The sequence below is a fragment of the Ursus arctos genome, unplaced genomic scaffold (assembly GCF_023065955.2).
Source record: "Ursus arctos isolate Adak ecotype North America unplaced genomic scaffold, UrsArc2.0 scaffold_29, whole genome shotgun sequence".
Classification (NCBI taxonomy): Eukaryota; Metazoa; Chordata; class Mammalia; order Carnivora; family Ursidae; genus Ursus; species Ursus arctos.
Window position 1 is genome coordinate 28,755,389 of NW_026622974.1, and position 15,091 is coordinate 28,770,479.

The window sequence follows — 15,091 nt, forward strand, 5'->3', positions numbered from 1 at the left end:
GACTCCACCAAAAACCTGTTAGACCTAATAAATGAGTTCAATAAAATCACAGGATATAAAATCAATATACAGAGATCTGTGGTGTTTCCATACGCTAATAACAAACTATCAAAAAGACAAATTAAGAATAACAATCTCATTTATAATTGCATCAAAAAGAACAAAATATCTAGGAATAAATTTGACCAAGGAGGTGAAAGACCTATACACTGAAAACAATAGGACACCAATGAAAGAAATTGAAGATACACAAATACATGGGAAGATACACTGTGCTCATAGATTGGAAGAATTAATATTGCTAAAATGTCCATAGTATCCATTGTAATCTACAGATTCAATGCAATCCTTATCAAAATGACAATGGCATATTTCACAAAAACAGAATGAATAATGCTAAATTTGTATGAAACCACAAAAGGTCCTAAATAGCCAAAGTAATCACAGGGAAAGAAGAACAAAGTTGAAGGTATCACATTCCCTGATTTCTAGCTATATTACAAAGATACAGTAATCAAAATAGCATGGCACCGGCACAAACACACACACACACACACACACACACACACACACACACGTATGTCAATGGAACAGAATTGAAAGTCCAGAAATAAACCCACACATATGGATAATTAATTTATGACAGAGGAGCCAAGAATATACAGTGGAATAAAAACAGTCTCTTCAATAAGTGGTATTGGAAAACGGGTCAGCCACAGACAAAAGAATGAAACTAGACCACTATCTTATACCATACACAAAAATTAATTCAAAATTCATTAAAGACTTAAATGTAAGACCTGAAACCATAAAACTCCTGGAATCAAAACATAGATGGTAAGCTCCTTGACATCAGTCTTGGTAATGTTTTTGTGGCTCAGACTCCAAAGGCAAGGAAAACAAAACTAAAAATAGACAGATGAGACATCAAATTAAAAACTTCTGCACAGCAAAGGAAACCATCATCAAAACAAAAAGGCAGCCTCCTGAATGGGAGAAGATATTTGCAAATCATAACTCCAATAAGGAGTTAATATCCAAAATATATAAAGAACTCACACAATTCAACAGCAACAAGAATAACAAACCAAACAACTCAATTGGTCAGAGGATGTAATAAATATTTTTCCAAAGAAGACATACAGATGGCTAACAGGCACATGCAAAGATGCTCAACATCACTAATTTCTAGGGAAATGCAAGTCAAAACTACAATGAGACATCACCTCATACGTGTTAGAATGATTATTATCAAAAAGACCAAAAGTAACAAGTGCTAGCAAGGATGTGGAGAAAAGGGAACCCTTATACACTATCAGTGGGATTGCAAATTGGTGCAGCCATTATAGAAAATGGTATGGAGATTCTGCAAAAAAGATAAAGAATAGCACTGTCGTATGATTCAGCTATTCCACTACTGGCTATTTATTCAAAGAATACAAAACCACTAATTCAAAAGATACATACACCTCTATGTTCATTGGGGCATTATTTATAATAGCCAAGATATGGAAACAACATACATGTGCATCGATGGATAAAGAAAAGGTGATATGTATATAATATGTATATAATGAAATATATATAAAATGGAGTACTGCTCAGCCATAAAAAAGAATGAAATCTTGCCATTTGTGATGGGCCCTGAGGGTATTATGTTAAGTGAAATAAACCAGGAGAAAGACAAATAGCATCTGATTTCACTCGTATGTGGAGTCTAAAAGCAAACAAAAACCAAACAAGCAATCAAACAAAACCAAATTCATAGATACAGAGAACAAATCAGTGGTTACCAGAAGGGATCGGGGTTGGAGGGTGGGTGAAAGGGGTAGAGGATCACGTGTAGAGTGACGGATGGTAATAGATTTCAGGGGGGTGATCACTTTGTAGTGTATACAGACATTGACTTACAATGTTCTATACCTAAAACCTACATAGCAAAGAGAGAGAGAAGAGATAAAGACTTACGGAACCGAAGATAAATAGAGTCAATTCTTGCCTTGGAGAGAGTGATGCCCACTCCTTTGTCTTATTAGTGGCCTCCCGTGCCCTGGAGTCCAGCCAAGAAGATGGGAGAAGGAAAGACTATTTTCATACGGCTTCAGAAACCCTACTAGGCCTCAGGAACCCTGCCAGGAATAGGAGCAAGGAACATTTTTGCCAAAAGCTCTACTCAAAGTCAAAGCTATTAGAGCTTCTCTAGTAAAGGCCAGGAGGCAAAGGACAGGAAAAAAAGGGTGATCTCATTGACAGCAGGAAGATCTGACCACCTGCAAAACTGAAATAGGTCACCTCTGCACAGTTCCCCTTCCCAACCTTAGTCCCACTCCCCACATGATATCTTTCTTAAGAAGTGAGTAACTCTATGAAAGGAAAGTTATCCCTCTAAGTTATCTATGGCCATGACTACCCATTCCATCAGTGGGGTCCCATGATGGCAAGAACAGCCAGTAAGAGCAGCTGAGTGTTTATTGAGCACCTGTATGAAGAACATGCTTAGTAAATGTTTGTTGAATGGGTATTGAATAAAGGAATGATTTGGAAGGCTGCCAAAAGCCCACATGGAATGCCACCTGTTTATCTTTAAAAAGATAATAAGGAGAAGATTTTTTTTTAATCTGACTTACAGGTTTTTTCTGTGCCCTTCAGAGGTTCACTGTATTCATCTTCCACCACAGAATACACATTAACAACATACTCGGTTTCAGGCTTCAGATCTTTCAGTACTGTGCTACTTTCCAGGCGGCTCACATAAAACTAGGGGGAAAATTTTAAAAAATAATAACCTATGTTGTAATTGCTTCCCTCTTTTCTAGTATAATTATAAAGTAGTTAACTACAATGAACTTAAAAATTATATTTCAGTGAGGCCATTGTCTTTTGTTTTTGGAAATTACCAGATTACAATGAGATCTTAGGCAATTTATATAATTTATTCTCCCAGCTGTTGTTTCCTTATTTGTAAAATGAGTGGGTAAAACTAGATCATCTTTAATGTTTCCTTCCAACTCTATGACTTTAATATAAATTCACAAATAAATCAAGCATCCTTTAATTAAAAACCATATTGATATTCTGCAATTTGTAGAACCATAAGAATTTAAGCAAAGTTCTTATCCTTTAATTAAGCCCAAATGAAAGTGCTTGCCTAGCAAGGACTAGAAAGCACCAATGCTGACTCAGTTCTGCCCCACTCTACATCCTTCCTGCTCCCCCCCCCAACATTTTCTGAGCCCTAATGTGAAGGACTCAATATCACTCTCAGGACGGAGTGGGTTGTAGGTGTTGCCTACTCACTTCTTGCCGTTTCCCTCCAGAAACTGGGTAGTATTCCACCTTATACCTATCCACACTGTCAGAAGGAGGTGTCCAGCTCACTCTAAGAGAACGATGGGTTCGCTCAGAAATAACTAGGTTAGAAGGTGCTTCCAAGTCACCTACACATGGAAATAAAATACATACGCTTTTTTCATTATTATAGCAAGGTGATGAAATTTGAAATTAGATTAAAATAGTATTACGTCTCATATTTCAAACTTGTATACACATCCTGATATACTGATATACAGTATAACAGTCTAGAGTCCCATTGCTCGTAAGACCTCCCTGAATGGGTAGGCAAAGGATTCTTCAGTCCCAGAAGATTCAAGCCTGGGCTCATTGTCTTTCATTAAAACTTAGTCCCACCCTTCCTTATGGCACCAGTTTACCAGTCGCCTAACTCAAAAACATCTGCATCATCCTTGAATACTTAGTGCTGTCTCTAATCTTATACATATAATTATTGAAGAAGGATTTGGGTCCTGGAAATTCCATTGTCTCTATCACTGTTGGTGCCACCCAAGTTCACTGCCCTTGTTATCATTTGATTATTTATATTCATCACGTCTTATCTCCTTAACTATAGGTTATGCTCTGTGAGAACGGAATTGGTTTCTTATTTATGTTTAGTTCCCCAATGGGGACTAGTTCAGTGGTAAGAGAAGCTAACCACTTTCTTAAGAAAGAAGAAAAACAACCAAGTCTTTTGAAATTTGGGAATATGCTACTGCCTGTGATTGTGCTCTCTGTGGGTAGATAAAGTGAAATGACCAATGAACAACAGAATGACTACAGAACAATATCTAGAATTAACATCAATGAAAATAGAAATACTAAGCTCACTATCACCATTAGAAAGATGTCTATATTTTATAGTTTATTATATATTTTATTATAGTATATTATATTATACTATATTAAGGAGAATTAATCCAATGACTTCATTGGCATGGCAATCAATCTCATAAAAACTCAACTGTCTTTGTAAAGCTGGGGAAAGCATTTCCATTCTTAGTACTCTAACCTTTATTATAGTTGGGTCATAATCAAGCCTACAAAATTATCAAGCAATTTTACTGTCTGGGAAACTAGAATGAATGCAACTATTACATAGTTTTTTTTTAAAAAAAGTAAAGGAAAACAGATAAAAGATGTTTTCATCCCCACTCAAAGTCCTCTCCAACTAAATAAAACTACAACTCTCTCAGCTAATCCAGAGCCAGAAGCCTACAATTCTGGCTTCCTGGCTCGTTTATTTCTCCAGGGAAAAGGTCAGTCTGTTGTTCAAAATCCAAAAAGAAAATCTGTAAATGTTTGGAGAGAAAAACTCAAGAAGAAAAAGTCAAATAAGTACGTACTCGGTACCCAAAGCATATGAACGATTTCTACCACATTATTTGTTTATCTTCAAATAAGCTAAAGCCATTTCTAGTTTACTGCCATCAGAAACAAATCAGAGAAAAAATCAGGGACTAAACTAATGATTCTCAACTGAGGGCATTATTTTCCCCAGCAGACATTTGGCAACATTTGAAGATATTTTTAGTTGTCCCAACTCAGGGTATGCCACCAACATCCAGTGGGCAGAGCCAAGGGATGCTGCTAAACATTTCCCAAGACACTAAGTGTTCCCTTCCCCCATCCCAAAAATTATGATCTGCCCCAAATATCAACAGTGCTAAGGGTGAGAAACCCTTGGCTAATCTTACCTGGACCTTTGACGCTGTTACACAAGTTGATGGTGAGGTCATCTACGATCTTAGAGAGTGACTCAAAATCTGCCACGTTGTATGCATGGGTGTCATCAGGATCTGTTGCAATCATCTTTAATTCATCTTCATCAGCATTTTTAATACCTTGGGGAAAAAAGGACATATTCAAATTAAAAGCATTTGAATTTTCAATGTTAAGTAGAACATACATGTGATTTTCCTCAATAATAAAATGATTATCTATAGTTACAAAATAGAAACAAAGAAAAAATAATATAAACTAAAGGCTATTCTGAATTAGCTTCTTCTAAAAGCTTCTAGCACCAATTTCCCACCAAAAAGTCTGTTGAGTGTTTTTTCTGCAAAGTAAAATAATGGCTATCAAAAATAAACATGGTGCCATGGAAAACCAAACAGGAATTTTCCTGAATCCTATTAATAGCACATTTGTCCTCTTGATCCATTACTTTCTTCTAAGAAGCCATGTACTTCTGTCCCATTATGAGGGGAAAAGAAGAAAACTAGTTAACTTCTTGGCATATCATTTTGATAAATTATGTGATAGGGAAAATACGTTTGTTTGTTTTTTGTGCTTCAAAAACTATTTTTAGCTACAAAAATATCCTCAGCTTTTGTAACCCCCAGGGCACCGCTAGCCTTTTGAGTGCTTACCAATAGCAAACAGCTCCACACCCTCATCCTTGAGTTTCTTTGAAGGTGCCTCAACATCATCTTGTGATTTTCCATCCGTGATGAGAACACCAATTTTTCGAGCTCGAGGCCTCATACCAGCTTGGGTCTTGAAGTTCTGTTGACGAATGAAATTCAAAGCCATGCCTATGTTTAAAAGAGAACCAGTCACGTGATTACTCAGCCACCAGTTCTGACCAAAAACAAAAGCTAAAAGCACACCGCATCATCCTTACTCACCTGTGAGAGTATTGCCTCCTTTGTATGGTAAGTTTGCCACAGCTTGCAACAAGCTCTTCTTGTCTCTGTGAGCATTTAGCTGCCACTCTGTTCTGGGGTCCCCACTATACTGAGCAAGGGCTAAAATAACATCAGTGGCATTAGCATATATAAAAGAGCATGATTAAAATGTCTAAAGGTCTTCAATATTGCCAGACCTACCAATCTGTACTCTTTTGGGACCAATATCAAAGATTTCCACAATGCGAGAGATGAAACTCCTCACGGTTCTAAAATTTGCCCGGCCAATGCTCCATGATCCATCCACCAGCAACACAATGTCTGCTTCTGCTCTGGTGAGACACTCCATTCCTGACATGGCAATCATGAGACAGGACAAGGTCAGGAGCAAATTCTTAGCAGGGTTACTTCCTAGCCATGCCTCTGCCATCCCTGGATGCTCAGTGTTGCCTAGCTGCCTTCAGTTCTGTAGCTTAGCTTTGTGACTTGGAGGTCAAGACTCTGAACATATGTCCAAATGATTTATTAACCTCAAATAACATTCATGAGAATCACCAATTCCTCCAATGATTATTTCTATGGCAAGTCTTCCCTTCATCTTTGACTATATTTCCTGGCCACAGTCGTAGGCCCTGGAGACTTAAATTAAACCATCATTGTAAATGTGAATGGGCTTACAAACCCAAGAGCTGAAATAAATGAATGAGAATGTACAGCCATCTAACTATAAGGCATTCATAATTTTAATAAAATTTTAATGTGATCTAAAGATTAGATGCTGCATTTTTCCATAAGCTGTAATGGTCATTAGCAGACAAGTATGAAATGAACTGATAAAATGTGTGAGCTAAGAAAGGTTTTACTGAGCTAAAAACATCTTCTAAAATAACTAAGCTTCTGGGTAATTATTACATATATCATGAAGGACTAGACACATGACTCTTAAAATTAGGCCTTTTTGAAATAAAGATACCTTGTTTTAAAACCTGATAGCTATTATATTATTGAGTTGTTAGCTGCTTAACTTTATCATCTACTATGTATAACAATCAGGTATATACAGATGGTGAAGTCTGCACATTTAAAAAACCAAGAAAGAAGGGAGACAGCTTAGAAGAAGTATGCAAACAAATATACAAATTGAGAGCTGTAGAGACAACAAGGACAAACACTGATACAAAGCTAGGGTGCTTTGGAAAGAGAGAAAAATCCCAATATCCTCAGTGCACAAGCTACAAAATAAAAATATAAGTCAGTTAATATCATCATAACAGAAACAACAGAGCATTCATGCAAAACAGGATTTGACACTTTATTTTATCCACATCCATATTTTTTAAATGCCCTTTTCTGAGAGCTTACATTACCAGCCATGACTTTCCCAACTTCTTGCCATCTTAGCATCTGATCTTTATATTGTTTTAAAAAGCTCATTGAGAAAAATTAAATGATGTTTATCACACTACAAAGGTGTCCTTCGTGCACAGTACACTCCATCAGGGCCGAGGACTCCCAGATACTACTCCAAACACCTAAGCCTTTGCAAGCCTTCCCCTACCCGCCCAGATCTACTCTTTTTTATCAAATGCTGGAAAATATTGGGAAGTAAATTCTATCCAGCTCTTCCACCTCTAAGAATGTTCAGAACTAGCATCGTGCACATCGAAGCTATAATTGTGGCAAGAGCAGGAAAATCTAAAGGTTTATTTTACCATGTTGCTTCCCAAGTCATGGCTGTCCACCTACTTATATAACCCAACTCTACTTGCTCAGCCCAAGTAAATCATTTTTGCAACTACATTAACAAAATAAAATTGCATTTTAGTCATCAAAAGGAGAGAAAATTTATATTACCTACCCACTGCAAAAACTCATCTTTTAAATAATATAGTACTACGTAACCAATGCAATGTTGACAAAACAGGCCTTAAAAAAATACTGTAGAAGACATGCTTAGCTGGATGTTTGAAGATATGTTTTTAGGCATATAAATTATTTAAATACATTTTAATATAAAATGTTTATAGCTGCTTTTCACTGTGTGATTAACCTAACAGTTCACATTTGAAATGGTTTCATAATATTAAGATTTCCTAGGGCAATGTAACTCAATTTCTTACCAGAGGATAAAATCGGCATTACAGTTGTGTCAGAAAGGGTTGTCATTTCTTGTCCAACAAGTGGCGAACTCTCTCCTCCATCAAACATTCCAAAAACATTTACTTTATAGGTGGTACCTGCCCTGAAATGTTAAAATATATAGTCTGTATGTATACTGGCTCAAGTGGTAGCATGTTTGGCTTTATTAAAGACATTCATCTTGATTTACAAACATTCACTTAAAGCACATTATAACATACTGCTTCTAAGCAATGGGCTTTAAGAAAATAATTTTAATGTTGCATTTGCAAGGTAACATAAAGTGCCTGGCACATAGTGGGCTCAGTACATTTCATCCTGTCTAATCCGATAAAAGTAAATAGTGAGCGTTTATACAGATTTCAATATTGTTGAATGAATGATTGAGACAAACAAATTTCCCAAAAGGCAATCCACAGTAGTCCATTCTTCCTACTGTAATGAATGTAGGGTGCTGTTCGAACTCAAACTTCCTTGTTTTCCACTGCACAGCCTCAAGCGAGACCTTTAATCAGCCCACCCTGCCCCAAATCCTGCCAGCTGGCACCAACAACAAAGTCCTGCTTCTCTGTCCCATGGCCCACCCTGGAAGGGGATTCATACTCAGCATCTCAGCGTGAGTCACCTGGGCCTTTCCAGAAGGCACAAGAACCCCCATGCTTCCACGGGTCTGGCTAGGACAAGCTGCCTTTGGTGAAATCGTATAATATGGACATTAATTTTTAAAAAGCAGGATGTTACTGAAAAAATGCCATTCCTGATCACTTAATAACAGAAATCATTAAAACATTACAAAAACTTCTGCTAGCCTCTGAATCCTAACCTCAACTTCAGCAAGTCCAAGAATAAGAGAACAACTTCTGCTGATTCTAAACCCTCTGCTAGCAAACAGACACATAAGTGATTATCTGTGGAAGGCCTACTAATTTCCATAAATTATTCAATCTTTTAACAAAAACTGAATACAGTTCATTCCTACCTAAGTTCCTCCAAAACAACTGTATTGTCATATGGTCCAACCACTAACTCCCCCAGTCTTCTGTCATCCCCTGTGGGGTGGAACGTGACTTTATAACCCTTTACTTCCCCAGGAGCAGGCTCCCAAGTCACTCGGAAGCTTGACATGGTTGGGTCCGATGTTTTGAGGTTTCTGGGCGACTTAAATCGAGAAGCTGTAAGGATAAAGAGATCTTAAAATATTATCCATAAGACTAAGCTTTGGGTTTTTTATTCTCCTCTGCAATAAGAAATTGAATTAGAAATATCTAAGCGATAAACATGGGAATCATCACATACATCACACTTCAAATTTTATATTTATAAATAGGGTTAAGTCAGGCAGCACCAGATAGAATACCCAATAAAAACCCTGATCACGAAGTGCTACCCAAGTGGACATAGAAATAATTCTCACAATTGAGAAGATTAGATTAACATTAGAACATTAATATGTAGAATCACTTTACCAGGAACTAGAGTGGTAAAAACAGAATGCTAATTAGGCATCTTATCTAATTATTACAATTTAACTTATTACAGAATTAATTTTAGACATTTACAAATAAAGTAGATGCATGAAAGCCTTCCTTTAAAATATTACCCTCTTCCCCCCCAAAAAAATTAGTTATTTTATACCTGTCGTTCCTGATCCTTGCCTGAGCTTTCCTTCTCCTGTCTTATACATTGGGAGAACTGTGATGTCGTATGTCGTCTGGGGTTGAAGTCGCTTTAACACTGTTGAGGTGACTGTGGGTGGCACTTTGGCAACCATTTGTCTCCCACCCCCACGGGGGCGATACACAACCCGGTAGTTGATGACTTTCCCGGGGGCCGGTTTCCAGGTAACTCTCATTGTGTTTTCCGTTTCTTCATCCACTTTCAAGATTTTTGAATCCTGAGATACTGTGAGATAAAAGGAAGATTACAGTGTATACTATGTTGAAAGAAAATACACATGTCTACTTTCCCATTTATGTGAAAAGAAACTGTGGTTTCTTAAATATGTGTACTGTGCTCTTGCTTAGCATTACGATCTCTCATCGATTCATGATGGCGCGTGAACCTAATCTCGGTGAGATCATGGTAAGATGTTTTCTCTTTATCTAGCTAATAACTAAAAAATGGAAGTTTTTATTGCACGGATTTCCTTTTGCATTCTAGAGACTTTAGTAAAAAAAACATCCATTTCCGGAGATGAGCTTTTAGAATTTTTATTATATCTCCAGCTGTAAATAATTCCTGTGGCAATCATGCTGTGGGGAATACTAAAAATCATGAATTTAGGGTCAGAAATACTACTTGGGTCTTTTCAGAAAAAGATACAGTCGATAAATGACTAGCCAGAGTTGACTATCGTTAACACTATTCTTTCTGACTGCCACGGACATGTAAAACTATGAACACAAGAGAATAGGAAACTCTAACACATAAATATATCTCAAGGGCCCTAAAGATACATTGGTATAACACTGAGTGCTTTAGGAAATGCTTTATATAAAAAGTGTTTCATAAATATATAATCAATATTATTTGTTAAATAATGTTTACTAATATCTCACAATTATCAATAATTGTATCAGAAACAGATCATCCCACATCCACGAAGAGCCAACACACATCTCTTTTCTCTCACATAGAGTTTATAAGCAAGATTATTTCACTCAGTTCAATAATCTTTTTTTTTCTTAAAGATTTTATTTATTTATTTGAGAGAGAGAGAGACAGCCGGCAAGAGAGGGAACACAAGCAGGGGGAGTGGGAGAGGAAGAAGCAGGCTCCCGGCAGAGGAGCCCGATGCGGGGCTCGATCCCAGGACTCTGGGATCACGCCCTGAGCCAAAGGCAGACGCTTAATGACTGAGCCACCCAGGCGCCCCTCGGTTCAATAATCTTAACATGCAAAGGTCATAAGCATTTTCTATACAAAGACACTAAACTGAAGGAAATGTTGCAAAGAACGCTTCTTAATCCTATGAGGAATTTTCATGTTCAAATAGGCAAGGACAACTTGAACAACTAAAAAATCTGAATAAACTAAATGTATACATTGAACAACATTTTTCAAACATAGGACATTAGGCCATATAGGACAGTGATCCCTGAGAGACAGAAAGGAATGAGAGTGAGATTTACAATTGTCCTGGCTTATTGCTTAGAGAGAATTTCCAGCTCCAGTTCAGCAAGAGAGAAACCAGATGGAGCCTGGTGATCTCACTTAATTGAGGAGATGGTTCTGTGAGTCAGGGGAGTCCAAGGCATCTAGAATTGCAGAGCAGAGTACTGAAGAAGAGATGGTGTAACAGAGGGAAAAGCTCCAAAAATCTGCAAGAGGTCCTCCTGGAGTTCTCAGCCCGGTACTAATCAGTGCATATGTATGAGGAAACTACCCAAAACTAGAGAAAGAACCACCCAAAAGGAGCAGAAGGAACAATTATTTCCTAGAGTTCATGCAGGTCCCCAGTAATGCCCCACTAATGGGGCAAAGTTATCCCTAAACTAAAGGATCCTCTGCTCTAGTTCTAACACAACTTAAATGAAAGCCTGAGAAAAATTAAACTACTTCCAAGTAACTTGACTGAATCCCAGAGCAAAGCTTAAGGATATTTATAAGAATGTAAAAATATCTGGCACCCAGCAAAGTAAAATTCGCAAAGTCTGGCATCTAATAAAAATTACCAGGCATGCAACGAAGGAAAAAAATATGACTTATGTTATAGACTGAATGATTGTGTCTCCTCAAAATTCATTTGTTAAAGCCTTAACCTCTAATGCAATAGTATTTGGCAATGGGACCTTAGGGAGGTAATCAGGATTAAATAAGGTCATAAGAGTACAGTACTAAATCTGATGGGGTTGAAATCCTCATAAAATGAAAAGGAGACACCAGAGCATGCTCTCGTCCCCTCCCCCTCCTCCACCCACATGCAGAGAGGAGAAAAGGCCATGTGAGGACATAGCGAGAAGATGGCCATCTGCAAGTCAGGAGCAGAGTTCTCACCAGAAATCAAATTCTGCCAGAAGTTTGATCTTGGACTTCCAACTCTAGAAATGTGAGAAAATAAATTTCTGTTGCTTAAGCCATTAGTACATGGTGTTTTGTTATGGCAGTTGGAGATAAGACACCACCCCATAAGAAGAAAAATCAAATATGTAGAAACAGAACCAGAAATGACATATAGGACATAATTCTTCAAAAAGGACAGTAAAACAGCTATTACAACTATATTCCAGATGTTGATAATAGCAGAAGAAATAGTAGGCATGTTAAGTAAAGACACAGAACATATAAAATTAAAGACTCAAACCGAACCTCTAGAGATGGAAAATACAATGTCTGAGATGAAAGATACACAGGATGGTATTGACAGCAGATTCAAAATTGCAAAAAGAAACCTTAGTGAAACTGTTAACATGATAATGGAAACTATCTTAAATGAAACACAAGGATTGAAAAACTGAACAGCACAATAGTATGCTGTGTGATAGGTTCAAATAGACTAACATACATGTATAATTGGAGTACCTAAAGAGAGTGGGTGTATAATAAATAAAGTATTTGAAAAAATAATGATCTACAGATTTTCAAATTTTATAAAACTATAAACGCACAGATCCAAGAAGCTCAGTGAACCCCAAGCACAAGAAGCATGAAAAAAGCTACAACAAGCACATCAGAAGCAAATTGCTTCAAATCAGTGCTAAAAAGAAAATCTTAAAAGCAGCAATGTAAGCATACGGTACAACATATCTTACCCTAGTTTTAATGGAAAACTTTGGATTTTAGGGAGAAATAAAAAGCTACATTGGCATCCCATGAGTAAAAAGCAAGATTTTTCACTTCACTGATAGATACGCTACACGCTATAAAATGCTTCAACAGTCACATCGTAAGTTCTTTTCACATTTTGGAAACTCTCACGAGATGCTTTCCAACACCCACTGCACCTCTGCTAAACCAGCTGCCATAGACTCGAGGTCCAATAGAAAGGTTCCCATCTGCTGGCTTTCTAGCCGCAATCCATGGTTTTCATTGTATCAACAGTCCGCATACCATATTGCTGAATTTTAGGTAAAAGCAATCCTGAAAATACTTCCAAAATGTCCCCTTGGAAATCTAGAAGAAACTCTAAGAGCATGACCTAGTGACTCTGCCCAGTTATCCGTACTTTAGGATTCATCCAGTACCTAAACACCACATCTGACTCAGATTTCTCAAGCACTTTATAAACTGCTTTACTTCCCACAAAGAAAGCAAAATAAAATTCAACAAAATGGTAGTAGCGCAAAGGAAGTTTCTTGCCTTCTCTCTTATCTGCTTAGATGTTTGAGCAGTTTGCACAAAAATAAAACTCGAAAAAAAATGTACATTTCATTCCTGCCTAGTCTGTTTCTAGTTCAAAAGAGGCCTTTCTGGGGGCGCCTGGGTGGCGCAGTCGTTAAGCATCTGCCTGTGGCTCAGGGCGCGATCCCGGCGTTCCAGGATCGAGCCCCACGTCAGGCTCCTCCACTAAGAGCCTGCTTCTTCCTCTCCCACTCCCCCTGCTTGTGTTCCCTCTCTCGCTGGCTGTCTCTATCTCTGTCAAATAAATAAATAAATAAATAAATAAATCTTTAAAAAAAAAAAAGAGGCCTTTCTGTTCACTTACCTTTAAATCAATCAATTAGCCAAGAAATACTGACAATTTCTTAGAGTCTCAGCTTCTTAGAGATGAAAGTTTATTTAGGATTTCTACTAACATATTTGCTTTTGGCTAAAACATATCCCCTGTGGAGATTTTCAATCCCAAATAAATATCTGAAGACCCGGTCTTTTTGGAAGAAGACACAATGGAGGAGAATTTTTGAAAAATCTTCCCTTTAAATAATATACTTTCATAATTGCTCAACCACATGAATTGTATCTTTACTCCTACAGATAAATTTAGCTATATGTGTCATATCTGGCCTAGTTTATATCATGATTTCTCTTTACAACAAATAAATCTCTGCCAGAAATAGAGATGAATTTCTGCCAGATTCTTAAATTACATCAACCAATATATTCAGACACGAGATTTCATTTACTACCATGGAAACCAATCATGTGAATATCTGAGAAAAGGGCTTTTCACATATTTAAATTTCCAAAAAGGACTTTGACTTTTTTTAATCTGGTAAATTTTGACACAAATTTAAACTTAGATACATCCTACTGAGTTTGCCAGTGATTAAAAAGAGAGATGAGTTCTTCAGACAACTCAGACGAAAAGACTTTAATTTAAGGACAACTGAAAATCAGGATATGGGGCTTATCTGAAATTGCTCATGGCACTTTCCTCTCCCCTCCTCTACCAGAAAAATCCCTCAATCCCTCCATTTCTTTCTAATAAAAGGAAATGCAAGAATAGCCCATGCTTTCCCCTTTTCCTAAAACCCTCCCAGAACAAAAGGAATAAACTTTTCTCCTATAAATGCTTAGAAATGCCTATGCTTAATAGGAATAAACGGCTTCTTAGGGAAGAGAATTAAGGGATGTTGGTGCATTTTTCACCAACCAGCTGATAATAAATTCAAAATTTATTTTTTCATTCAAAATTATTCACCAGAAAGAATATTAATGACATTGAGGTAAATCTGAGCCACCAGAAAATTGAGGGGACTTTCGATGTAACCTTACCAAATACAAGAGGGATAAAGTCAAGTCTCTAGGATTGGTCTTGGGTATATAATAATCAGTCTCAACAGCCACTCTCATGTATCAAGCAACTCTAAGTGGCTAGGCACTCTTCCTGGTGCTCTGCACACTGTTATTTCATTTAACCCTCAAGACGACTCTGAGACTGCAATCTACAGATAAGGAAACAGAGACTCAAAGAAGGTTAAGTCATTTGCCCAAAGTCATACAACTATAAATGGGCCTTCCTTCTCTTTGTCTCCATGGCTCTGAACTTTTCACTAGTTGAGTTTCTTATCTAGCTGACCATCCTATCAGGAAAAAAAGACAGAGACAAA

At 37.3% G+C, this 15,091-nt stretch overlaps 1 protein-coding gene across 3 annotated transcripts in view; it reads right to left on the reverse strand.

Moving 5' to 3' along the window:
• The window catches only part of COL12A1 (collagen type XII alpha 1 chain), a 114,602-nt gene that overhangs the window by 63,880 nt on the left and 35,631 nt on the right, over positions 1 to 15,091 (reverse strand). For 2 of the 3 annotated variants that reach the window (XM_057304041.1, XM_057304042.1), the window contains exons 15-23: positions 9,738 to 10,004; positions 9,082 to 9,274; positions 8,084 to 8,205; positions 6,165 to 6,314; positions 5,964 to 6,083; positions 5,706 to 5,870; positions 5,031 to 5,177; positions 3,298 to 3,437; positions 2,628 to 2,757 (exon numbers count right to left, since the gene is read on the reverse strand). In XM_057304041.1, coding sequence (XP_057160024.1) covers positions 2,628 to 2,757; positions 3,298 to 3,437; positions 5,031 to 5,177; positions 5,706 to 5,870; positions 5,964 to 6,083; positions 6,165 to 6,314; positions 8,084 to 8,205; positions 9,082 to 9,274; positions 9,738 to 10,004 — 1,434 coding nt within the window. The remainder of the gene's footprint in view (positions 1 to 2,627; positions 2,758 to 3,297; positions 3,438 to 5,030; positions 5,178 to 5,705; positions 5,871 to 5,963; positions 6,084 to 6,164; positions 6,315 to 8,083; positions 8,206 to 9,081; positions 9,275 to 9,737; positions 10,005 to 15,091) is intronic. The other variant, XM_057304043.1, reaches the window with a different exon arrangement.